Source organism: Ranitomeya imitator, chromosome 2, assembly GCF_032444005.1.
Source record: "Ranitomeya imitator isolate aRanImi1 chromosome 2, aRanImi1.pri, whole genome shotgun sequence".
Classification (NCBI taxonomy): domain Eukaryota; kingdom Metazoa; phylum Chordata; class Amphibia; order Anura; family Dendrobatidae; genus Ranitomeya; species Ranitomeya imitator.
In genome coordinates, this window is record NC_091283.1 from 837,417,211 (window position 1) to 837,444,182 (window position 26,972).

Genomic DNA, 26,972 nt, shown 5'->3' on the forward strand with positions numbered 1-26,972 from the left:
CTGAGTTCACTTCTGTGGTCACAAGTGGTATTGCAGTCTCTGGGCTTCTTCCCTCAGGTGTTTTGGTGAGCTCGTTGGCTGCCTTGCTATTTAGCTCCACCTGAGTCTGTCTTCCTTGCTCCTTGTCAATGTTCCAGTGTTGGATCTGAGCTACTGCATCTTTCCTTGGGCCTGCTGCTCTGCTAGATAAGTGCTTCTAGTTTGTTTTCTGTTTTTTTCTGTCCAGCTTGCTATTAACTTTTGCTGGAAGCTCTGAGAAGCAAAGGGGTGCACCGCCGTGCTGTTAGTTCGGCACGGTGGGTCTTTTTGCCCCTTTGCGTGGTTTTCGTTTTAGGGTTTTTTGTAGACTGCATAGTTCTCTTTGCTATCCTCGCTCTGTCTAGAATATCGGGCCTCACTTTGCTGAATCTATTTCATTCCTACGTTTGTCTTTTCATCTTGCTAACAGTCATTATATGTGGGGGGCTGCCTATTCCTTTGGGGTATTTCTCTGAGGTAAGTCAGGCTTGTATTTCTATCTTCAGGCTAGTCAGCTCCTCAGGCAGTGCCGAGTTGCATAGGTAGTAATAGGCACAATCCACTGCTGCTTATAGTTGTGTGAGGATAGATCAGGTACTGCAGTCTACAGAGATTCCACGTCTCAGAGCTCGTCCTATTGTTTTTGGTTATTGCCAGATCTCTGTATGTGCGCTGATTACTGCACGCTGTGTTGCCTGATTGCCAGCCATAACAGTACAAGGAGCCACCTAATGATTCCCAATAGAGGGAAAAAAGAAATCCTGACATCATTTTTTTTTCTTAGCTCTGTCTTCAGTCTTTTTTTTCCCCTAGACATTAGAGTGCTTCAGGACACAGCTGTGGACATGGATATTCAGGGTCTGTGCTCTTCAATGGATAATCTCGTTGTAAATGTACAAAAGATTCAAGATACTATTGATCAGAAATCGATGCTAGAACCAAGAATTCCGATTTCTGATTTGTTTTTTGGTGACAGAACTAAGTTCCTGAGCTTCAGAAATAATTGTAAGCTATTTTTGGCCTTGAAACCTCATTCTTCTGGTAATCCTATTCAACAGATTTTGATTATTATTTCTTTTTTGCGCGGCGACCCACAGGACTGGGCGTTTTCTCTTGCACCAGGAGATTCTGCATTGAGTAATGTTGATGCATTTTTCCAGGCGCTGGGATTGCTTTACGATGAGCCTAATTCAGTGGATCAGGCTGAGAAAAATCTGCTGGCTTTATGCCAGGGTCAGGATGATGTAGAAGTATATTGTCAGAAATTTAGGAAGTGGTCAGTACTCACTCTGTGGAATGAATCTGCACTAGCGGCTTTGTTCAGAAAGGGTCTCTCTGAAGCTCTCAAGGATGTCATGGTGGGATTTCCTATGCCTGCTGGTTTGAATGAGTCTATGTCCTTGGCCATTCAGATCGGTCGTCGCTTGCGCGAGCGTAAATCTGTGCACCATCTGGCGGTATTGTCTGAGAGTAAACTTGAGCCTATGCAGTGCGACAGGACTATGACTAAAGTAGAACGGCAAGAACACAGACGTCTGAACAGACTGTGTTTCTATTGTGGTGATTCTACTCATGCTATTTCTAATTGTCCTAAACGCACTAGGCGGTTCGATAGCTCTGCCGTTATTGGTACTGTACAGTCCAAATTCCTTTTGTCCATTACCTTAATGTGCTCTTTGTCATCGTATTCTGTCATGGCGTTTGTGGATTCAGGCGCTGCCCTGAATCTGATGGATTTGGATTATGCTAAACGTTGTGGATTTTTCTTGGAGCCTTTGCGGTGTCCTATTCCGTTGAGAGGAATTGATGCTACATCTTTGGCCAAGAATAAGCCTCAGTACTGGGCCCAGCTGACCATGTGCATGGCTCCTGCACATCAGGAAGTTATTCGCTTTCTGGTACTGCATAATTTGCATGATGTGGTCGTGTTGGGGTTGCCATGGCTACAAACCCATAATCCAGTATTGGATTGGAACTCTATGTCGGTAACCAGCTGGGGTTGTCAGGGAGTACATGGTGATGTTCCATTTTTGTCTATTTCGTCATCCATTCCTTCTGACATCCCAGAGTTCTTGTCGGACTTTCAGGATGTATTTGAAGAGTCCAAGTCTGATGCCCTACCTCCGCATAGGAATTGTGATTGTGCTATCGATTTGATTCCTGGTAGTAAATTCCCTAAGGGTCGTTTATTTAATTTGTCCGTACCTGAACACACCGCTATGCGCAGTTATGTGAAGGAGTCCCTGGAGAAGGGACATATTCGCCCATCGTCGTCACCATTGGGAGCAGGGTTCTTTTTTGTAGCTAAGAAGGATGGTTCGCTAAGACCGTGTATTGATTACCGCCTTCTTAATAAGATCACTGTTAAGTTTCAGTATCCCTTGCCATTGATTTCTGACTTGTTTGCTCGGATTAAGGGGGCTAGTTGGTTTACTAAGATTGATCTTCGTGGTGCGTATAATCTGGTGAGAATCAGGCAGGGAGATGAATGGAAAACGGCATTTAATACGCCCGAGGGTCATTTTGAGTATCTGGTGATGCCGTTCGGACTTGCCAATGCTCCATCTGTGTTTCAGTCTTTTATGCATGACATTTTCCGTGAGTATCTGGATAAATTCTTGATTGTTTACTTGGATGACATTTTGATCTTCTCAGATGATTGGGAGTCTCATGTGAAGCAAGTCAGAATGGTTTTCCAGGTACTGCGTGCTAATTCCTTGTTCGTGAAGGGATCAAAGTGTCTCTTCGGTGTGCAGAAAGTTTCATTTTTGGGGTTCATCTTTTCCCCTTCTACTATCGAGATGGATCCGGTTAAGGTTCAGGCCATCCAGGATTGGACTCAGCCGACATCTCTAAAAAGTCTGCAGAAATTCCTGGGCTTTGCTAATTTTTATCGTCGCTTCATCTGTAATTTTTCTAGCATTGCCAGACCATTGACCGATTTGACCAAGAAGGGTGCTGATTTGGTTAATTGGTCTTCTGCTGCCGTGGAAGCTTTTCAGGAGTTGAAGCGTCGTTTTTGCTGTGCCCCTGTGTTGTGTCAACCTGATGTTTCTCTTCCGTTCCAGGTCGAGGTTGATGCTTCTGAGATTGGTGCAGGGGCGGTTTTGTCACAGAGAGGTTCTGGCTGCTCAGTGTTCAAACCATGTGCTTTTTTTTCCAGGAAATTTTCTGCTGCTGAGCGTAATTATGATGTGGGCAACCGAGAGTTGCTGGCCATGAAGTGGGCATTCGAGGAGTGGCGTCATTGGCTTGAGGGTGCTAAGCATCGCGTGGTGGTTTTGACTGATCATAAGAACCTTACTTATCTTGAGTCTGCCAAGCGCTTGAATCCTAGACAGGCCCGTTGGTCGTTATTTTTTGCTCGTTTTGATTTTGTGATTTCATACCTTCCGGGCTCTAAAAATGTGAAGGCGGATGCTCTGTCTAGGCGTTTTGTGCCCGACTCTCCGGGGTTATCTGAGCCGGCGAGTATCCTCAAGGAAGGAGTCATTGTGTCTGCCATCTCCCCTGATTTGCGGAGAGTGTTGCAGAAATTTCAGGCTAATAAACCTGATCGTTGTCCGGCCGAGAAACTGTTCGTCCCTGATAGGTGGACTAGTAAAGTTATCTCTGAACTTCATTGTTCGGTGCTGGCCGGTCATCCAGGAATCTTTGGTACCAGGGAGTTGGTTGCTAGATCCTTCTGGTGGCCATCTCTGTCACGGGATGTGCGTGCTTTTGTGCAGTCCTGTGGAATTTGTGCTAGGGCTAAGCCCTGCTGTTCACGTGCCAGTGGGTTGCTTTTGCCCTTGCCGGTCCCGAAGAGGCCTTGGACACATATTTCGATGGATTTCATTTCTGACCTTCCCGTTTCTCAAAAAATGTCGGTCATTTGGGTGGTCTGTGATCGCTTTTCTAAAATGGTCCATCTGGTGCCCTTGGTTAAATTGCCTTCCTCCTCTGATTTGGTGCCTTTGTTCTTCCAGCATGTGGTTCGTTTACATGGCATTCCTGAGAATATTGTTTCTGACAGAGGTTCCCAGTTTGTCTCGAGGTTCTGGCGAGCCTTTTGTGGTAGGATGGGCATTGACCTATCTTTCTCCTCGGCCTTCCATCCTCAGACTAATGGCCAGACCGAACGAACCAATCAGACCTTGGAAACATATCTGAGATGTTTTGTTTCTGCTGACCAGGATGATTGGGTGTCATTTTTGCCGTTGGCTGAGTTCGCCCTTAATAATCGGGCCAGCTCGGCTACCTTGGTCTCTCCATTTTTCTGCAATTCTGGGTTCCATCCTCGTTTCTCTTCAGGACAGGTTGAGTCTTCGGACTGTCCTGGTGTGGATTCTGTGGTGGACAGGTTGCAGCAGATCTGGACTCAGGTAGTGGACAATTTGACCTTGTCCCAGGAGAAGGCTCAGCTTTTCGCTAATCGCAGACGCCGTGTGGGACCCCGACTTCGTGTTGGGGATCTGGTTTGGTTATCTTCTCGTCATATTCCTATGAAGGTTTCCTCTCCTAAATTTAAACCTCGTTTTATTGGTCCGTATAGGATTTCTGAGATTCTCAATCCGGTGTCTTTTCGTCTGACCCTCCCAGACTCCTTTTCCATACATAATGTATTCCATAGGTCGTTGTTGAGGAGATACGTGGCACCTATGGTTCCATCTGTGGAGCCTCCTGCCCCTGTTTTGGTGGAGGGGGAATTGGAGTATATTGTGGAGAAGATTTTGGATTCTCGTGTCTCTAGACGGAAACTCCAGTATCTGGTCAAATGGAAGGGTTATGCTCAGGAAGATAATTCCTGGGTTTTTGCCTCTGATGTCCATGCCCCAGATCTTGTTCGTGCCTTTCATGTGGCTCATCCTGGTCGGCCTGGGGGTTCTGGTGAGGGTTCGGTGACCCCTCCTCAAGGGGGGGGTACTGTTGTGAATTCTGTGGCTGAGTTCACTTCTGTGGTCACAAGTGGTATTGCAGTCTCTGGGCTTCCTCCCTCAGGTGTTTTGGTGAGCTCGTTGGCTGCCTTGCTATTTAGCTCCACCTGAGTCTGTCTTCCTTGCTCCTTGTCAATGTTCCAGTGTTGGATCTGAGCTACTGCATCTTTCCTTGGGCCTGCTGCTCTGCTAGATAAGTGCTTCTAGTTTGTTTTCTGTTTTTTCTGTCCAGCTTGCTATTAACTTTTGCTGGAAGCTCTGAGAAGCAAAGGGGTGCACCGCCGTGCTGTTAGTTCGGCACGGTGGGTCTTTTTGCCCCTTTGCGTGGTTTTCGTTTTAGGGTTTTTTGTAGACTGCATAGTTCTCTTTGCTATCCTCGCTCTGTCTAGAATATCGGGCCTCACTTTGCTGAATCTATTTCATTCCTACGTTTGTCTTTTCATCTTGCTAACAGTCATTATATGTGGGGGGCTGCCTATTCCTTTGGGGTATTTCTCTGAGGTAAGTCAGGCTTGTATTTCTATCTTCAGGCTAGTCAGCTCCTCAGGCAGTGCCGAGTTGCATAGGTAGTGATAGGCGCAATCCACTGCTGCTTATAGTTGTGTTAGGATAGATCAGGTACTGCAGTCTACAGAGATTCCACGTCTCAGAGCTCGTCCTATTGTTTTTGGTTATTGCCAGATCTCTGTATGTGCGCTGATTACTGCACGCTGTGTTGCCTGATTGCCAGCCATAACAGGTACTAGTGACAGTAGTGCTGGTAATCATAGTGCTGGTGATGATGGTACTAGTGACAGTAGTGCTGGTAATCATAGTGCTGGTGATGATGGTACTAGTGACAGTAGTGCTGGTAATCATAGTGCTGGTGATGATGGTACTAGTGACAGTAGTGCTGATAATAATAGTGCTGGTGATGATGGTACTAGTGACAGTAGTGCTGATAATAATAGTGCGGATGAAGATGGTACTAGTGACAGTAGTGCTGATAATCATAGTGCTGGTGATGATGGTACTAGTGACAGTAGTGCTGGTAATCATAGTGCTGGTGATGATGGTACTAGTGACAGTAGTGCTGGTAATCATAGTGCTGGTGATGATGGTACTAGTGACAGTAGTGCTGGTGATCATAGTGCTGGTGATGATGGTGCTAGTGACAATAGTGCTGGTAATCATAGTGCTGGTGATGATGGTACTAGTGACAGTAGTGCTGGTAATCATAGTGCCGGTGATGATGGTACTAGTGACAGTAGTGCTGATAATCATAGTGCTGGTGATGATGGTACTAGTGACAGTAGTGCTGGTAATCATAGTGCTGGTGATGATGGTACTAGTGACAGTAGTGCTGATAATCATAGTGCTGGTGATGATGGTACTAGTGACAGTAGTGCTGGTAATCATAGTGCTGGTGATGATGGTACTAGTGACAGTAGTGCTGATAATCATAGTGCTGGTGATGATGGTACTAGTGACAGTAGTGCTGGTAATCATAGTGCTGGTGATGATGGTACTAGTGACAGTAGTGCTGGTAATGATAGTGCTGGTGATGATGGTACTAGTGACAGTAGTGCTGGTAATCATAGTGCTGGTGATGATGGTACTAGTGACAGTAGTGCTGGTAATCATAGTGCTGGTGATGATGGTACTAGTGACAGTAGTGCTGATAATAATAGTGCTGGTGATGATGGTACTAGTGACAGTAGTGCTGATAATAATAATGCTGATGAAGATGGTACTAGTGACAGTAGTGCTGATAATCATAGTGCTGGTGATGATGGTACTAGTGACAGTAGTGCTGGTAATCATAGTGCTGGTGATGATGGTACTAGTGACAGTAGTGCTGGTAATTATAGTGCTGGTGATGATGGTACTAGTGACAGTAGTGCTGGTGATCATAGTGCTGGTGATGATGGTGCTAGTGACAATAGTGCTGGTAATCATAGTGCTGGTGATGATGGTACTAGTGACAATAGTGCTGGTAATCATAGTGCTGGTGATGATGGTACTAGTGACAGTAGTGCTGATAATCATAGTGCTGGTGATGATGGTACTAGTGACAGTAGTGCTGGTAATCATAGTGCTGCTGATGATGGTACTAGTGACAGTAGTGCTGGTGATCATAGTGCTGGTGATGATGGTGCTAGTGACAATAGTGCTGGTAATCATAGTGCTGGTGATGATGGTACTAGTGACAATAGTGCTGGTAATCATAGTGCTGGTGATGATGGTACTAGTGACAGTAGTGCTGATAATCATAGTGCTGGTGATGATGGTACTAGTGACAGTAGTGCTGGTAATCATAGTGCTGGTGATGATGGTACTAGTGACAGTAGTGCTGGTGATCATAGTGCTGGTGATGATGGTACTAGTGACAGTAGTGCTGGTGATCATAGTGCTGGTGATGATGGTACTAGTGACAGTAGTGCTGGTAATCATTGTGCTGGTGATGATGGTACTAGTGACAGTAGTGCTGATAATAATAGTGCTGGTGATGATGGTACTAGACACAATAGTGCTGGTGATGATGGTAATAGTGACAATAGTGCTGGTAATCATAGTGCTGGTGATGATGGTACTAGTGACAATAGTGCTGGTAATCATAGTGCTGGTGATGATGGTACTAGTGACAATAGTGCTGGTAATCATAGTGCTGGTGATGATGGTACTAGTGACAGTAGTGCTGATAATCATAGTGCTGGTGATGATGGTACTAGTGACAGTAGTGCTGGTAATCATAGTGCTGGTGATGATGGTACTAGTGACAGTAGTGCTGGTGATCATAGTGCTGGTGATGATGGTACTAGTGACAGTAGTGCTGGTGATCATAGTGCTGGTGATGATGGTACTAGTGACAGTAGTGCTGGTAATCATTGTGCTGGTGATGATGGTACTAGTGACAGTAGTGCTGATAATAATAGTGCTGGTGATGATGGTACTAGACACAATAGTGCTGGTGATGATGGTAATAGTGACAATAGTGCTGGTAATCATAGTGCTGGTGATTATGGTACTAGTGACAGTAGTGCTGGTAATCATAGTACTGGTGATGATGGTACTAGTGACAGTAGTGCTGATAATCATAGTACTGGTAATGATGGTACTAGTGACAATAGTGCTGGTAATCATGGTACTGGTGATGATGGTACTAGTGACAATAGTGCTGATAATTATAGTGCTGGTGATGATTGTACTAGTGACAGTAATGCTGGTAATCATAGTGCTGGTGATGATGGTACTAGTGACAGTAGTGCAGGTAATCATAGTACTGGTGATGATGGTAGTAGTGACAGTAGTGCTGGTAATCAGTGCAGGTGATGATGGTACTAGTGACAGTAGTGCTGGTGATCATATTGCTGGTGATGATGGTACTAGTGACAGTGGTGCTGGTAATCATAGTGCTGGTGATGATGGTAATAGTGACAATAGTGCTGGTAATCATAGTGCTGGTGATGATGGTACTAGACACAGTAGTGCTGGTGATGATGGTAATAGTGACAATAGTGCTGGTAATCATAGTGCTGGTGATGATGGTACTAGACACAGTAGTGCTGGTGATGATGGTACTAGTGACAATAGTGCTGGTGATCATAGTGCTGGGGATGATGGTACTAGTGACAGTAGTGCTGGTAATCAGTGCAGGTGATGATGGTACTAGTGACAGTAGTGCTGGTGATCATAGTGCTGGGGATGATGGTACTAGTGACTGTAGTGCTGGTGATGATAGTACTAGTGACAGTAGTGTTGGTATTCATAGTGCTGGTGATGATGGTACTAGTGACTGTAGTGCTGGTGATGATATTACCAACACTACTGTCACTAGTACTCATAGTGCTGGTGATGATGGTACTAGTGACAATAGTGCTGGTAATCATAGTGCTGGTGATTTTGGTACTAGTGACAGTAGTGCTGGCAATCATAGTGCTGGTGATGATGGTACTAGTGACAGTAGTGCTGGTAATCATAGTGCTGGTGATGATGGTACTAGTGACAATAGTGCTGGTAATCATAGTGCTGGTGATGATGGTACTAGTGACATTAGTGCTGGTGATCATAGTGCTGGTGATGATGGTACTAGTGACAGTAGTGCTGGTGATCATAGTGCTGGTGATGATGGTGCTAGTGACAATAGTGCTGGTAATCATAGTGCTGGTGATGATGGTACTAGTGACAATAGTGCTGGTAATCATAGTGCTGGTGATGATGGTACTAGTGACAGTAGTGCTGATAATCATAGTGCTGGTGATGATGGTACTAGTGACAGTAGTGCTGGTAATCATAGTGCTGGTGATGATGGTACTAGTGACAGTAGTGCTGGTGATCATAGTGCTGGTGATGATGGTACTAGTGACAGTAGTGCTGGTGATCATAGTGCTGGTGATGATGGTACTAGTGACAGTAGTGCTGGTAATCATTGTGCTGGTGATGATGGTACTAGTAACAGTAGTGCTGATAATAATAGTGCTGGTGATGATGGTACTAGACACAATAGTGCTGGTGATGATGGTAATAGTGACAATAGTGCTGGTAATCATAGTGCTGGTGATTATGGTACTAGTGACAGTAGTGCTGGTAATCATAGTACTGGTGATGATGGTACTAGTGACAGTAGTGCTGATAATCATAGTACTGGTAATGATGGTACTAGTGACAATAGTGCTGGTAATCATAGTACTGGTGATGATGGTACTAGTGACAATAGTGCTGATAATTATAGCGCTGGTGATGATGGTACTAGTGACAGTAGTGCAGGTAATCATAGTGCTGGTGATGATGGTACTAGTGACAGTAGTGCAGGTAATCATAGTACTGGTGATGATGGTAGTAGTGACAGTAGTGCTGGTAATCAGTGCAGGTGTTGATGGTACTAGTGACAGTAGTGCTGGTGATCATATTGCTGGTGATGATGGTAGTAGTGAGAGTGGTGCTGGTAATCATAGTGCTGGTGATGATGGTAATAGTGACAATAGTGCTGGTAATCATAGTGCTGGTGATGATGGTACTAGACACAGTAGTGCTGGTGATGATGGTAATAGTGACAATAGTGCTGGTAATCATAGTGCTGGTGATGATGGTACTAGACACAGTAGTGCTGGTGATGATGGTACTAGTGACAATAGTGCTGGTGATCATAGTGCTGGGGATGATGGTACTAGTGACAATAGTGCTGGTGATCATAGTGCTGGTGATGATGGTACTAGTGACAATAGTGCTGGTGATCATAGTGCTGGGGATGATGGTACTAGTGACAGTAGTGCTGGTAATCAGTGCAGGTGATGATGGTACTAGTGACAGTAGTGCTGGTGATCATAGTGCTGGGGATGATGGTACTAGTGACTGTAGTGCTGGTGATGATAGTACTAGTGACAGTAGTGTTGGTAATCATAGTGCTGGTGATGATGGTACTAGTGACTGTAGTGCTGGTGATGATATTACCAACACTACTGTCACTAGTACTCATAGTGTGCTGGTGATGATGGTACTAGTGACAATAGTGCTGGTAATCATAGTGCTGGTGATTTTGGTACTAGTGACAGTAGTGCTGGCAATCATAGTGCTGGTGATGATGGTACTAGTGACAGTAGTGCTGGTAATCATAGTGCTGGTGATGATGGTACTAGTGACAATAGTGCTGGTAATCATAGTGCTGGTGATGATGGTACTAGTGACATTAGTGCTGGTGATCATAGTGCTGGTGATGATAGTACTAGTGACAGTAGTGCTGGTGATCATAGTACTGGTGATGATGGTACTAGTGACAGTAGTTCTGGTAATCATAGTGCCGATGATGATGGTACTAGTGACAGTAGTGCTGGTAATCATAGTGCCGGTTATGATGGTACTAATGACAGTAGTTCTGGTAATCAAAGTGCTGGTGATGATGGTACTAGTGACAGTAGTGCTGGCGATGATGGTACTAGTGACGGTAGTGCTGGTGGTGACGATAGTACTAGTGTCAGTAGTGCTGGTAATCATAGTGCTCCTGATGATTATTGTGATAGCTACATTGTTCTTAAAGTTGATAATGGCGCTAATAACTTAATGTTGATGATGATGTTTGTGATGAAGACGCAGGTGATGATGAAGCGCCCGCTGATAATAATATTGTTCTATAAAATGTCACACTGAATAGATTCCTTAATCTGATATAATAACAGCATCATTACCACTGTCATAGTCACTGCCCAACTTTCTAGATGGAAGGAAAGCAGCGAAAGAAACCTGGCTTCCTGCGTCTTCCTAGACAAGACGCCAGCTGGCATGTACTGTGTATTCTGATGGCCGCTGGTCATGATGACTACAAGCCTTGGCTTCCTGACTCCGCGCCTCCTTTCGCCATAGGCTACTTTCACACTAGCGTCAGTACGGGGCCTTCGCCATGCTTCGGCCCGACGTACCGACGCAAACTACGAAAATAATGAACAACGGGGCAGCGGATGCAGTTTTACAACGCATCCGCTGCCCATTGTGATGAGCGGGGAGGAGGGGGCGGAGTTCCGGCCGCGCATGCGCGATCGGAAATGGCGGACTCGACGCACAAAAAACGTTACATGTAACTTTTTTTGTGCCGACGATGCGCCAAAACACGACGCATCCATTGCACGACGGATGCGACGTGTGGCCATACGTCACAATGCGTCGCTAATGCAAGTCTATGGAGAAAAAACGCATCCTGCAAGCACATTTGCAAGATGCGTTTTTTCTCCAAAACGACGCATTGCGACGTACGGCAAACAACGCTAGTGTGAAAGTAGCCTTACACAGAGGTGGTTACAGGACACTTTCTCTGCCTTCCTGAAACATTGTAGCTGTATGATATCAGGCAGCATGAAGGATGGGAAGTGAGGACAAAAAGTATCCAAGACGGAGGGGAAATAAGTGGAGCAAGAACTCAAGAAGACACAATTGTGAGTGGGTTTAGGAAGAATAAGATACATGAGACGCTGATTAAGGCTATGTGCACACGTTCAAGATTTTTCGTGTTTTTTTGGCCGTTTTCCGTGAAAAAAAAAACGCTAAAAAATTAATACATAAGCATCCCATCATTTTTAATGCATTACGCAATTTTTGTGCACATGCTGCATTTTTCCACGAAAAAAAAAAACGCATTGCGGTAAAAAAACGCATGGGGATTTCCTGCAGAAAAAGTCCGGTTTTCTTCAGGAAAATTCTGCAGACATTCCTGAACTTGTGCACATAGCCTTAATGTTGCACCAGGAAATATAATTGTAATTTGGGAATCTGTGGGTATAAGGGTATGTGCACACGTTGCAGATTCGTGTGCGGATTTTCTGCGCTGATTCTGAAAAATCTGCGTTTTACCTGCGGATTACCTGCGAATTTACCGCGGATTTACATAGTTTTTGTGCAGATTTAACCTGCGTTTTTACACCTGCGGATTCCTATTATAGAAACGCTGCGGAACCAACATAAAGAATTGACATATTGTGGAATAATAAACTGCAGAGTTTCCGCACGGAATTTTCCGCAGCATGTGCACTGCGGATTTGGTTTTCCATAGGTTTACATGGTACTGTACAATGCATGGAAAACTGCTGCGAATCCCCAGAGTCAAATCCGCAACGTGTGCACATAGCCCAAAGCGTCACAGGTCACTGTGAGATGGAGGGAGCTGTAGGAGGTAATCGTGCCCTGGGTCTGCCCTGGAATAAGTCCAGCATGAGATAAAGCTTCTGTTTGTGCTGAAGGCGGAAGTTTCCAGGCATGCGGCTTCCAGGCATTGTTAGGGAGTCAGCCCCAGAATTCATCCCGGCCGCTGATATTCTCATCCGCTAATTATCCCTTGTGCTGACATTCAATTAAGAATTCTGTACGTTCTGTCATGCGAGAGCCACGGTGCATGTACATTAATATGTCCCGGATAATTGTGTTCTCCAGCAGCTGGAGGTGTCCGTACAAAACACATTACAACGTTCTATGGAAAAGCGCTAATCCCTGCAAATCAGGGCTGACATCTCATCTCAGGATCCGCAATAGAACAAGACTCCTGGGCTCTGCCTGGATCAGATTACTAATGTCACTCCATGAAGCGATAGATAGATAGATAGATAGATAGATAGATAGATAGATAGATAGATAGATAGATAGATAGATAGATAGATAGATAGATGAATAGATAGATGAATAGATAGATAGATAGATAGATGAATAGATAGATAGATAGATAGATAGATAGATAGATAGATAGATAGATAGATAGATAGATGAATAGATAGATAGATAGATAGATAGATAGATAGATAGATAGATAGATAGATGAATAGATAGATGATAGATAGATAGATAGATAATAGATGATAGATCATAGATAGATGATAGATAGATAATAGATGATAGATAGATAATAGATAGATAGATAGATAGATAGATAGATAGATAGATAGATAGATAGATAGATAGATAGATGAATACATAGATAGATAGATAGATGAATAGATGATAGATGAATATATAGATAGATCAATATATAGATAGATAATAGATAGATAGATAATAATAGATATATAGATAGATAATAGATGATAGATGGATAATAGATAGATAGATAGATAATAGATAGATAATAGATAGATAATAGATGATAGATAGATAATAGATGATAGATGGATAATGGATAGATAGATAATAGATAGATAGATAGATAGATAGATAGATAGATAGATAGATAATAGATGAATATATAGATAGATAATAGATAGATAATAGATAGATAGATAGATAAATAGATAGATGATAGATAGATAATAGATAGATGATAGATAATAGATAGATAACATATTGATAATAGATGATAGATAATAGATGATAGATAGATAACAGATAGATAATAGATAAATAGATAGATAGATAATAGATGGATGATAGATAGATTCATAATAAATAGATAAATAGATAGATAGATATAATAGATTGACAATAGATAGATAGATAGATAATAGATTGATAATAGATAATAGATAGATAATATATAAATAGATAAATATATAATAGAGAGATACATAAATTATAAATAGATAGATAATAGATACATGATATAAAAGAGAAATGTGATAGCTTACAGATATATGTAATGATAGATACATTATTGATTGATGTAATTATAGATATATAGATTGTACAGTGCCTTTCCACATTTTTTCACGTTACACCCACAAACTTCAATGTATTTTATTGGGATTTTATGTGATACCAACGCAAAGTAACAAATGTTTGTGAAATATGAAGGGGTAGAGTTCTAGAACTCTTTTGCCATCTATAGGAAGTAGCGATCCTAGAAGTCAGTGTCGACCCTTTAGCGAGCCTTGTCACATGACTTAGGATAAAAATCTGAGATTCTGGATTGGCTTTTATCCTAAGTCATGTAACAAGGCTCAATGAAAGGGTCAACGGTGACTTCTAGGATCGCTACTTCCTATAGGTGGCACTAGAGTGCTAGTCCTCTTCCTCTCTGTAGAGAGATAGCATATTATTAATATTAGCATATTTCCCAGAGGAGCATTGGGGCATTAAGTCTGCTCATCTCAGCATGCTTAACATGTCACTCTCTGCAATGAGAAATTTTACTTCTTGGATTCCAGAAATATAAAGGAAAAGATACAAGGTTTTCTAATTATTTTAAAGTCTGAATATTGTGCTGTGCATTTGTATTCATCTTTCCTAGGACCACTTTTCTCTGCAATTACTGCTATAGTCTTTTGGGGTCTTTCTCTTCAGCTTTGCACATCTAGAGGAAACATTTTGCCCCTTCTTCTTTGCACACTTGATCTCACTCAGTGAGAGTGGATGGCGACGTCTGTGATCAGCAATTTTCACGTCTTAGTTGTCACAGATCCTCTGGGTCTTCGGTTTGGAATGTGACTGGGCCGTTCACACACAGGAATATGCTTTGATCTTGACCCTCCATTGTTGCTCTGGCCGGATGTTTAGGGTCGTTGTCCTGCTGGAAGGTGAACCTATGCCCTAGTCTCACGTTTTTGCAGCCTCTAACACATTTTCCTCCAGGATTGCCATGTATTTAAGCTTCATCCATCTTCATTCCACCTTTGACCAGCTGCCCTGTCCCTGCTGAAGAAAAGCCTCCCCACAGCAGGCTGCTGCCACCACTATGTGTTATGTTTGGGATGGTGTTTTCAGGGTGATGGGCAGTGTTAGTTTTCCACCAGACATAGCGTTTTACATTTAGCCAAAAAAGTTTTCCTTTTGTCTCATCTGACCAGAGAACCTTTTTCCACATGCTCGCTGTGTCCCCTACATGGCTTTTTGCATACGGGACTTCTTATGGCTTTCAAAAATGCTTTCTTCTTGCCACTCTTCCATAGAGATATAATTTGTGGAGCATACGACTATTAGTTGTCGTAAGTTCTGGAAAGATTCTCCCAACTATGCTGTGGATCTCTGCAGATCCTCCACAGTGACCCATGGGCCTCTTGGCTGCTTCTCTAATTAGTGCTCTCCTTGCTTGGGATGTCAGTTTAGGTGAACGGCCATGTCTTGCAGTTGTGCCATACTCCTTCCATTTATGAATAATGGATTGAACATGACATGTTCAGATCTTGGGCTATTTTTTATAACCTAACACTGCTTTTCGCTTCTCCACAACTTTATCCCTGACCTGTCTGGTGGGCTCCTTGTTTTTCATTATGCTGATTGATCCCTAATGTTCTCACACAAACCTCTGTGCCCCTGTGAAAGAATAATATATGGGCCCTTTGCAGCCCAAGAGCTCCTAATAATGCAAAATCGCACCTTCTTTGAAGTTAGAAATGGGCCCCCTTACTCCTGGGGCCCTTGTGTGGCCGCACAGGTTGCACCATTGATGTGTCCGCTGCTAACCAAACCAATCCCTCTTTCTTTCCCACAGGCGGTGAAGGGGCAGCATTGGACTGGAAAGGTTTACAAGATGCAGACCAAGGAACAATGGAGAACAGCTCGGTCCATGGAAGCAGCACTCACAGACCATCCAATGAGGTACCACCTTGTCTATGGCGCTCCTCCATGCTGGCTCCTGGGACTGAAGGAGTATTTAGCCTCAATATTTCTCATTGCACTGTAGCTTTTGTCATTTATTTTTGGCAATATTTCCTGGTGTTACCTGGGTCTCCGCGATGATATATTATGCAAAATGTATGTCAGTGCTCTACTAGGTTCTGTACACTTGGCCAGAATCCACCGCATTTCACTTGTCAGCACATTTTCCTGCATTATTTTTCCATAGTAAGTTACAGCAGAATCTCTAATAGCACAGAAAACCCTGCACAGCTGTGGATGTGGGTCATAAGCTCAGACATGGAAAGATACTGTAGATTCATGAATGCTCTCCTCAACATTGAAACTATGGCACTGAGAAGGAAAAATGATGGAATAATGGAAATCACAGGAAGGATAGACATGTTAATGATCTACAAATGATGAAAACGTGGAAACAAAATTTTCAAAATATAATATATTATAATAAGTATCGAGTATGATCGCAGAAATCCCGGGCTGTTGTAACTGAGGTTATTAATGGTCGTCTAAGGAAGGTTCTGCCACTGAATGGGCATATCATCAAGATCCTCTGCTGGCGGCTCCTGTGTAATCACCGACCAATGACGTCCCAGATGTTTTCTAAGGAGTCAGTTTCTACACAAACCATCAGAAGGCATTATCACAACATTGGGCGATGAATCAGAGGACCAGCTGCAGGTGCCCCATCATTGACATCTCTCTTTGCTCTCAAAGGCTATCATGGGGCAATTCAAGATGGCAATGGTGGCTTGAATGGACGTCTATCTTCGTCAGTCATGAGTCTAGCTTTTGTCTTGGATGCAGGGAAAGGTGGATATTGGTCTGTAGACCTCGAGTGCAGCGTTCCCAAGAGACCTTCACGAGGGAATGTCACACCGATCCTACTCCTGGGATTATGCTGGGTGGGCTGCGGACATAATGCACAGAAGCCGGACCCTTCATTCCAGGTGCTCGATGTAACATTGATGATATGCCCAACTGAATTCAGCAACGCAAAACATTCCTCAGACAACAGCAAAATCTGCCGCAACAATGTTATAACGTTAAATTTTTACTATTTATCAGTGCACCTCTCTGTCATGTTTACCATGAAAGACAGAGTTTTACATTAAATAAGCAGCTTTAATAGAAAACAGTAAAAGTTGATTTAAAGAATAGTTATAGAAAGAAAATGGAAACATTAAAATCTGCACCATATTTATCAATGAAATGTATCTGTTAACATGCCAAAAATTGTAAATCCTACGTATATTCAGTTCACCCATTGTCTATAAAGTTAGTAATGTAGCAGTTTTATTATTGTACATAGGAGCAATATTATAGTAGTTATATTCCTGTACATAGGAGCAGTATTATAGTAGTTATATTCCTGTACATAGGAGCAGTATTATAGTAGTTATATTCTTGTACATAGGGGCAGTATTATAGTAGTTATATTCTTGTACATAGGAGCAGTATTATAGTAGTTATATTCTTGTACATAGGAGCAGTATTATAGTAGTTATATTCTTGTACATAGAAGCAGTATTATAGTAGTTATATTCTTGTACATAGAAGCAGTATTATAGTAGTTATATTCTTGTACATAGGAGCAGTAATAGTAGTTATATTCTTGTACATAGGAGCAGTATTATAGTAGTTATATTCTTGTACACAGGAGCAGTATTATAGTAGTTATATTCTTGTACATAGAAGCAGTATTATAGTAGTTATATTCTTGTACATAGGGGCAGTATTATAGTAGATATATTCTTGTACATAGGGGCAGTATTATAGTAGTTATATTCTTGTACATAGAAGCAGTATAATAGTAGTTATATTCTTGTACATAGGAGCAGTATTATAGTATTTATATTCTTGTACATAGGGGCAGTATTATAGTAGTTATATTCTTGTACATAGAAGCAGTATAATAGTAGTTATATTCTTGTACATAGGAGCAGTATTATAGTAGTTATATTCTTGTACATAGGGGCAGTATTATAGCAGTTTTATTATTGTACATAGGAGCAATATTATAGTAGTTATATTCTTGTACATAGAAGCAGTATTATAGTAGTTATATTCTTGTACATAGGAGCAGTAATAGTAGTTATATTCTTGTACATAGGAGCAGTATTATAGTAGTTATATTCTTGTACATAGGAGCAGTATTATAGTAGTTATATTCTTGTACATAGAAGCAGTATTATAGTAGTTATATTCTTGTACATAGGGGCAGTATTATAGTAGATATATTCTTGTACATAGGGGCAGTATTATAGTAGTTATATTCTTGTACATAGGAGCAGTATTATAGTATTTATATTCTTGTACATAGGGGCAGTATTATAGTAGTTATATTCTTGTACATAGAAGCAGTATAATAGTAGTTATATTCTTGTACATAGGAGCAGTATTATAGTAGTTATATTCTTGTACATAGGAGCAGTATTATAGTAGTTATATTCTTGTACATAGGGGCAGCATTATAGTAGTTATATTCTTGTACATAGGAACAGTATTATAATATTTATATTCTTGTACATAGGGGCAGGTTTATAGCAGATATATTCTTGTACACATGAAGCAGTATTATAGTAGTTATATTCTTGTACATAGGGGCAGTATTATATTAGTTATATTCTTGTACATGGGGCAGTATTATATTAGTTATATTCTTGTACATAGGAGCAGTATTATAGTAGTTATATTCTTGTACATAGGAGCAGTATTATAGTAGTTATATTCCTGTGCATAGGAGTAGTATTATAGTAGTTATATTCTTGTACATAGGAGCAGTATTATAGTAGTTATATTCCTGTGCATAGGAGCAGTATTATAGTAGTTATATTCTTGTACATAGGGGCAGTATTATAGTAGCTATATTCTTGTACATAGGGGACAGTATTATAGTAGTTATATTCTTGTACATAGGAGCAGTATTATATTAGTTATATTTTTGTACATAGGGGCAGTATTATAGTAGTTATATTGTTGTACATAGGGGCAGTATTATATTAGTTATATTGTTCTACATAGGGAGCAGTATTATAGTAGTTATATTCTTGTACATAGGAGCAGTATTATATTAGTTATATTCTTGTACATGGGGCAGTATTATATTAATTATATTCTTGTACATAGGAGCAGTATTATAGTAGTTATATTCTTGTACATGGGGGCAGCATTATAGTAGTTATATTCTTGTACATAGGGGCAGTATTATAGTAGTTATATTCTTGTACATAGGAGCAGTATTATAGTAGTTATATTCTTGTACATAGGGGCAGCATTATAGTAGTTATATTCTTGTACATAGGAGCAGTATTATAATATTTATATTCTTGTACATAGGGGCAGGTTTATAGCAGATATATTCTTGTACACATGAAGCAGTATTATAGTAGTTATATTCTTGTACATAGGGGCAGTATTATATTAGTTATATTCTTGTACATGGGGCAGTATTATATTAGTTATATTCTTGTACATAGGAGCAGTATTATAGTAGTTATATTCTTGTACATAGGAGCAGTATTATAGTAGTTATATTCCTGTGCATAGGAGTAGTATTATAGTAGTTATATTCTTGTACATAGGAGCAGTATTATAGTAGTTATATTCCTGTGCATAGGAGCAGTATTATAGTAGTTATATTCTTGTACATAGGGGCAGTATTATAGTAGCTATATTCTTGTACATAGGGGACAGTATTATAGTAGTTATATTCTTGTACATAGGAGCAGTATTATATTAGTTATATTTTTGTACATAGGGGCAGTATTATAGTAGTTATATTGTTGTACATAGGGGCAGTATTATATTAGTTATATTGTTCTACATAGGGAGCAGTATTATAGTAGTTATATTCTTGTACATAGGAGCAGTATTATATTAGTTATATTCTTGTACATGGGGCAGTATTATATTAATTATATTCTTGTACATAGGAGCAGTATTATAGTAGTTATATTCTTGTACATGGGGGCAGCATTATAGTAGTTATATTCTTGTACATAGGGGCAGTATTATAGTAGTTATATTCTTGTACATAGGAGCAGTATTATAGTAGTTATATTCTTGTACATAGGAGCAATATTATAGTAGTTATATTCCTGTGCATAGGAGCAGTATTATAGTAGTTATATTCTTGTACATAGGAACAGTATTATTGTAGTTATATTCTTGTACATAGGGGCAGTGTTATAGTAGTTTTATTCTTGTACATAGGGCAGTATTATAGTAGTTATATTCTTGTATATAGGGGCAGTATTATAATAGTTATATTCTTGTACATAGGGGGCAGTAGTATAGTAGTTTTATTCTTGTACATAGAAGCAGTATTATAGTAGTTATATTCTTGTAGATAGGACCAGTATTATAGTAGTTATATTCTTGTACATATGAGCAGTATTATAGTAGTTATATTCTTGTACATAGGAGCAGTATTATAGTAGTTATATTCTTGTACATAGGGGCAGTGTTATAGTAGTTTTATTCTTGTACATAGGGGGCAGTATTATAGTAGTTATATTCTTGTACATAGGGGGCAGTAGTATAGTAGTTTTATTCTTGTACATAGGAGCAGTATTATAGTAGTTATATTCTTGTACATAGGGGCAGTATTATAGTAGTTATATTCTTGTACATAGGAGCAGTATTATAGTAGTTATATTCTTGTACATAGGGGCAGTATTATAGTAGTTATATTCTTGTACATAGGGGCAGTATTGTAGTAGTTATATTCTTGTACATAGGGGCAGTATTATAGTAGTTATATTCTTGTACATAGGAGCAGTATTATAGTAGTAATATTCTTGTACATAGGGGCAGTATTGTAGTAGTTATATTCTTGTACATAGGGGCAGTATTATAGTAGTTATATTCTTGTTCATAGGAGCAGTATTATAGTAGTTATATTCTTGTACATAGGGGCAGTATTATAGTAGTTATATTCTTGTACATAGGGGCAGTATTATAGTAGTTATATTCTTGTACATAGGAGCAGTATTATAGTAGTTATATTCTTGTACATAGGGGCAGTATTATAGTAGTTATATTCTTGTACATAGGAGCAGTATTATAGTAGTTATATTCTTGTACATAGAGGCAGTATTATAGTAGTTATATTCTTGTACATAGGGAGCAGTATTATAGTAGTTATATTCTTGTATATAGGGGGCAGTATTATAGTAGTTATATTCTTGTACATAGGAGCAGTATTATAGTAGTTATATTCTTGTACATAGGGGCAGTATTATAGTAGTTATATTCTTGTACATAGGAGCAGTATTATAGTAGTTATATTCTTGTACATAGAGGCAGTATTATAGTAGTTATATTCTTGTACATAGGAGCAGTATTATAGTAGTTATATTCTTGTACATAGGGGCAGTATTATAGTAGTTATATTCTTGTATATAGGGGGCAGTATTATAGTAGTTATATTCTTGTACATAGGAGCAGTATTATAGTAGTTATATTCTTGTACATAGGGGCAGTATTATAGTAGTTATATTCTTGTACATAGGAGCAGTATTATAGTAGTTATATTCTTGTACATAGGAGCAGTATTATAGTAGTTATATTCTTGTACATAGGGGCAGTATTATAGTAGTTATATTCTTGTACATAGGGGGCAGTATTATAGTAGTTATATTCTTGTACATAGGAGCAGTATTATAGTAGTGATATTCTTAAACATATGGGCTTGTATAGTAGTCATAGACATATACAGTATAAGACAAGATTTACTGTAAGGCTATATGCTCATTTTGCAGAAATGCTGCGGAAATGTCTGCAGCATTTCCGCAACTCCCTGCGGCGGGTAAAACGCATGCAGAATTCGGAAGCTTTTTCCCACAAAACACAAGCATTTTGCAAGCATTTTTATCTTGCAGAATGCTTGCGTTTTCAAAGTGATTTGAAGCATCACTTGGAAAAGTGATTGACAGGTTGGTCACAGTTGTGAAGCATAGTGCTTGACAAGTGTGACCAACTTTTTACTATTGACCCTGCCTATGCAACATCAATAGCAAAAGATAGACTGTTAAAAATAATGAAAAAAATAAAAAATATGGTTATTCTCACCTTCCGACGGCCCCCGATCTCCTCAGTGGCGCTCCCGGTACGTTCCGTTCCCAGGGATGCTTTGCGCGATGGACCTTTGTGACGTCACGGTTGCGTGACCGCGACGTCATCTCAGGTGATTCGGGCAATGCATCCCTGGGAGCGGAAGCCGCCGCGTGCACCGCTGAGAGGCGGGAGGACTCCGGGGGCCATCAGAAGGTAAGTATATGTTTATTTTTTATTTTAATTCTTTTTTTTACATGAATATGGATCCTAGAGCCTGAAGGAGAGTCTCTTCTCCTCCTGACCTTGGGTACCATCTGCATATGAAGCGCTCACTTTACGCTTGGCGGGCATAGCCACATTTGGAAAGTGAGCGTTTCATTGCAATCCTATGGCTGCAGAATTGCCGCGATTCCGCAGAAATAATGAACATGCTGCGGATTTTACCGCTATGCGATTCCGCAGGGGTAAAATACGCAGCATGGGCACAGCAACTGCGGAATCCCATAGGATTGCATGGGAATGCGGTTTTTAAGTGTTTTTAAGCATTTCTGCTGCAGCAAAAAATGCGTCAGAAACGCATAAAAAACGCAATGTGGGCACACAGCCTAAATATGGTTTTGTAGACGGTACACATCACAATGTCCATATTATAGCATTTTCATTTTATTGTACTTTATTCTTTTCTATAGGTGTCAGCATTATAATGTCAGGCCCTAGTTGGTTAACAGCTTAGTTGTCTCCCTGATGTAACTATACTTGCAGTTTGTGAAACATAGTATTGTGTATTTGTAATTCTGGTTGTAGTAGACACATTAGAAGACATTCATGTGATGGTGCAGAGCATGATAACCTCCAGACCTTGTAGCTCAGGCACAGTGCTCAGATCCCTACTGCAGCCTTCAGCCTCCTTTTTGGTTGTAGTTTATGTTGATCTTGAATTTATGTATAAATTTATTGCATTATCAGAATGTTCTGTGATTACAAAAGATTAGATTTTACAGCGCTATTGTCAGCATCTGTAAAGCACAAGACAATACAATTATATACAGGAGATGCCCAGGTTATACCAGCTGTACATATATAATTATATATAGAACATACCCAGGTTATACCAGCTGTACATATATAATTATATACAGGAGATGCCCAGGTTATACCAGCCGTACGTATATAATTATATACAGGAGATACCCAGGTTATACCAGCTGTACATATATAATTATATACAGGAGATACCCAGGTTATACCAGCTGTACATATATAATTATATATAGGAGATGCCCAGGTTATACCAGTTGTACGTATATAATTATATACAGGAGATGCACAGGTTATACCGGCTGTACATATATAATTATATACAGGAGATGCCCAGGTTATACCAGCTGTACATATATAATTATATACAGGAGATGCCCAGGTTATACCAGCTGTACATATATAATTATATACAGGAGATGCCCAGGTTATACCAGCTGTACATATATAATTATATACAGGAGATGCCCAGGTTATACCATCTGTACATATATAATTATATACAGGAGATGCCCAGGTTATACCAGCTGTACATGTATAATTATATACAGGAGATGCCCAGGTTATACCAGCTGTACATATATAATTATATACAGGAGATGCCCAGGTTATACCAGCTGTACATATATAATTATATACAGGAGATGCCCAGGTTATACCAGCTGTACATATATAATTATATACAGGAGATACCCAGGTTATACCAGCTGTACATATATAATTATATACAGGAGATGCCCAGGTTATACCAGCTGTACATATATAATTATATACAGGAGATACCCAGGTTATACCAACTGTACATATATAATTATATACAGGAGATGCCCAGGTTATACCAGCTGTACATATATAATTATATACAGGAAATGCCCAGGTTATACCAGCTGTACATATATAATTATATACAGGAGATGCCCAGGTTATACCAGCCGTACGTATATAATTATATACAGGAGATACCCAGGTTATACCAGCTGTACATATATAATTATATACAGGAGATACCCAGGTTATACCAGCTGTACATATATAATTATATATAGAACATACCCAGGTTATACCAGTTGTACGTATATAATTATATACAGGAGATGCCCAGGTTATACCAGCCGTACGTATATAATTATATACAGGAAATGCCCAGGTTATACCAGCTGTACATATATAATTATATACAGGAGATGCCCAGGTTATACCAGCTGTACATATATAATTATATACAGGAAATGCCCAGGTTATACCAGCTGTACATATATAATTATATACAGGAGATGCCCAGGTTATACCAGCTGTACATATATAATTATATACAGGAAATGCCCAGGTTATACCAGCTGTACATATATAATTATATACAGGAGATGCCCAGGTTATACCGGCCGTACATATATAATTATATACAGGAGATGCCCAGGTTATACCAGCTGTACATATATAATTATATACAGGAGATGCCCAGGTTATACCGGCTGTACATATATAATTATATACAGGAGATGCCCATGTTATTCCAGCTGTACATATATAATTATATACCGGAGATGCCCAGGTTATACCGGCTGTACATATATAATTATATACAGGAGATGCCCAGGTTATACCAGCTGTACATATATAATTATATACAGGAGATCCCCAGGTTATACCAGCTGTACATATATAATTATATACAGGAGATACCCAGGTTACCCCAGCTGTATATACTGTATATAATTATATAGAGGAGATGCCCAGGTTATATTAGTTTTGCTTATAGATTTTGTAGTGCCACGGTAGCACACATATGTAGTGGTGAGGCCTTGACCCACAAAGTTCAAACACAAAACTCCTTTAATGCGTTACTTCACAGCATTAAATGTCCAATTCACAGAAGTACATATGATATTAGTGTCCACACAGCACTACCTACTACACGGCGTTCTTTAGACTACAGTCACTAAGCACCATGGCCTTCCCTTTGACTAGTAGTGGTGGGCGACGGCACCGCCGTGTCAATGTCTTTTGCAGCTTTTGCACAGTACACGATATCCTTGAGATCACAGTCACTAAACACGCCAGTCTTCATCTGACCAGTTAACGTGTTCGACTACACGACCATGTTAATGTCTCTTACAGCATAACAGTCCATGATATCCTCCTGATCGCAGCCGCGAACCATATCCTCCTGTTTGCAGGCACTAAACACGCCAGTCCTCCTTTGACCGTTTGCCGTGTGTCTTCACCGCTGTGTCCGTTGTGGGTGCCAGACCTTCCAGCTGCCTTTGCTGTTCGGCTCCGCTTGCTTGTGTCGCTTCACACACATAGCCAGCTCTCTGCAGGGCCTCTGCTCTGCACTCTTGCCGAACACCAGACTCACACTGACATTACACCTGACACCGACACACCCAAACCCTTTACTGTAGTGCTTGTAAGAAAGAAACCTGTGGCCTTCAGTCACATGGAAAACTCGGGCCTGGAATAAAACAGACTACATGACTACCATCCTGCAGTCTGTTTCACAACACAACATCCCAGAGCAGGTTTTCTCTACATCTATCTTGGACACTAGCATGTCCGAGACTAACACTTTTATTATTTCTAGTCTGCATTGCAGCCACCTCTATGCCCGTGACTGCCATGCACTCCTATGGCCTTCATATGTGCACAACCTGGGGAGAACACACAGTGACTCTTACCTGTGACATGGGTCGCTGCTTCACCATTGCAATCACAGCTACACCTGCAACTGCAATACCCCCTCATGGCCTCACTATGCCTCCGTGCGCATCCTGGGGAGAACAAACAGTGACCCCTACCTGCGACATCGGTCACTGCCTCACAATTTATATACAGAAGATAGCTAGGTTATACCAGCCGTACATATATAATTGTATACAGGAGATACCCAGGTTATACCAGCTGTACATATATAATTATATATTATTATTATTTATTATTATTATTATTATTGCGCCTTTTATTCCGTGGCGCTTTACATGTGAAAAGGGGTATACGTAATAAAAACGAGTACAGTACAATAAAAGTCACGACTGGTACAGGAGGAGAGAGGACCCTGCCCGCGAGGGCTCACAATCTACAAGGGATTATATACAGAAGATGCCCAGATTATACCAGTATGCTCCATATCACTATATCGATGATTTATAAACTATACTAGCTGTACATGTACAATTATACATCGATTTATAAGCCCTATGAGTTCCCCTTTCAGAGCGTCCATCATGTGGAGAATGATCTTAGACGCCCTCCGATGTTTGATTTCACTATACTGGGATTGAAGTCTGGTGAGCAGCACAATGGGGCTCGGTAATTAGCCGGATATCTATGTCCTTTACATCATTTAACACTCATCTTCTGGGAAGGGACAAGCAACCATGGAGCCGGTCATGCAGAACAGCAGATAACAGACATTAAAGGGAGTCAGCTTGGAGGGGAGAGGATGGCGGCACATCTTCCATGTGTCAGTCTCTGGCTGTGTCCTTATGACAGGAGCGGTGTGGTAATTCTCTGGGTATTGTTATAAGTGTGGGTGAACTATGTGTTCTTCCCTTCTGCCGCTCCCACCAGATACTGATACAAGAGCATTCCATCTATATGCTAATTTTGGCCAGTGGTTGTCAAGTTCATATATATATATATATATATATACATATATATATATATATATATATATATATATATATACATATATATACACACACAGACCAAAAGTTTGGACACACCTTCTCATTCTTCTCATTTAAAGATTTTTCTGTATTTTCATGACTATTAAATTTGTAAATTTACACTGAAGGCATCAAAACTATGAATTAACACATGTGGAATTATATACTTAACAGAAAAGTGTGAAACAACTGAAATTATGTCTTATATTCTAGGTTCTTCAAAGTAGCCATATTTTGCTTTGATAACTGCTTT

At 40.4% G+C, this 26,972-nt stretch overlaps 1 protein-coding gene across 3 annotated transcripts in view; it reads left to right on the forward strand.

The window, feature by feature from the left end:
* The window catches only part of FAM131B (family with sequence similarity 131 member B), a 112,482-nt gene that overhangs the window by 22,333 nt on the left and 63,177 nt on the right, over positions 1–26,972 (forward strand). For all 3 annotated transcript variants that reach the window (XM_069754236.1, XM_069754237.1, XM_069754238.1), the window contains exon 2: positions 15,811–15,917. In XM_069754236.1, coding sequence (XP_069610337.1) covers positions 15,811–15,917 — 107 coding nt within the window. The remainder of the gene's footprint in view (positions 1–15,810; positions 15,918–26,972) is intronic.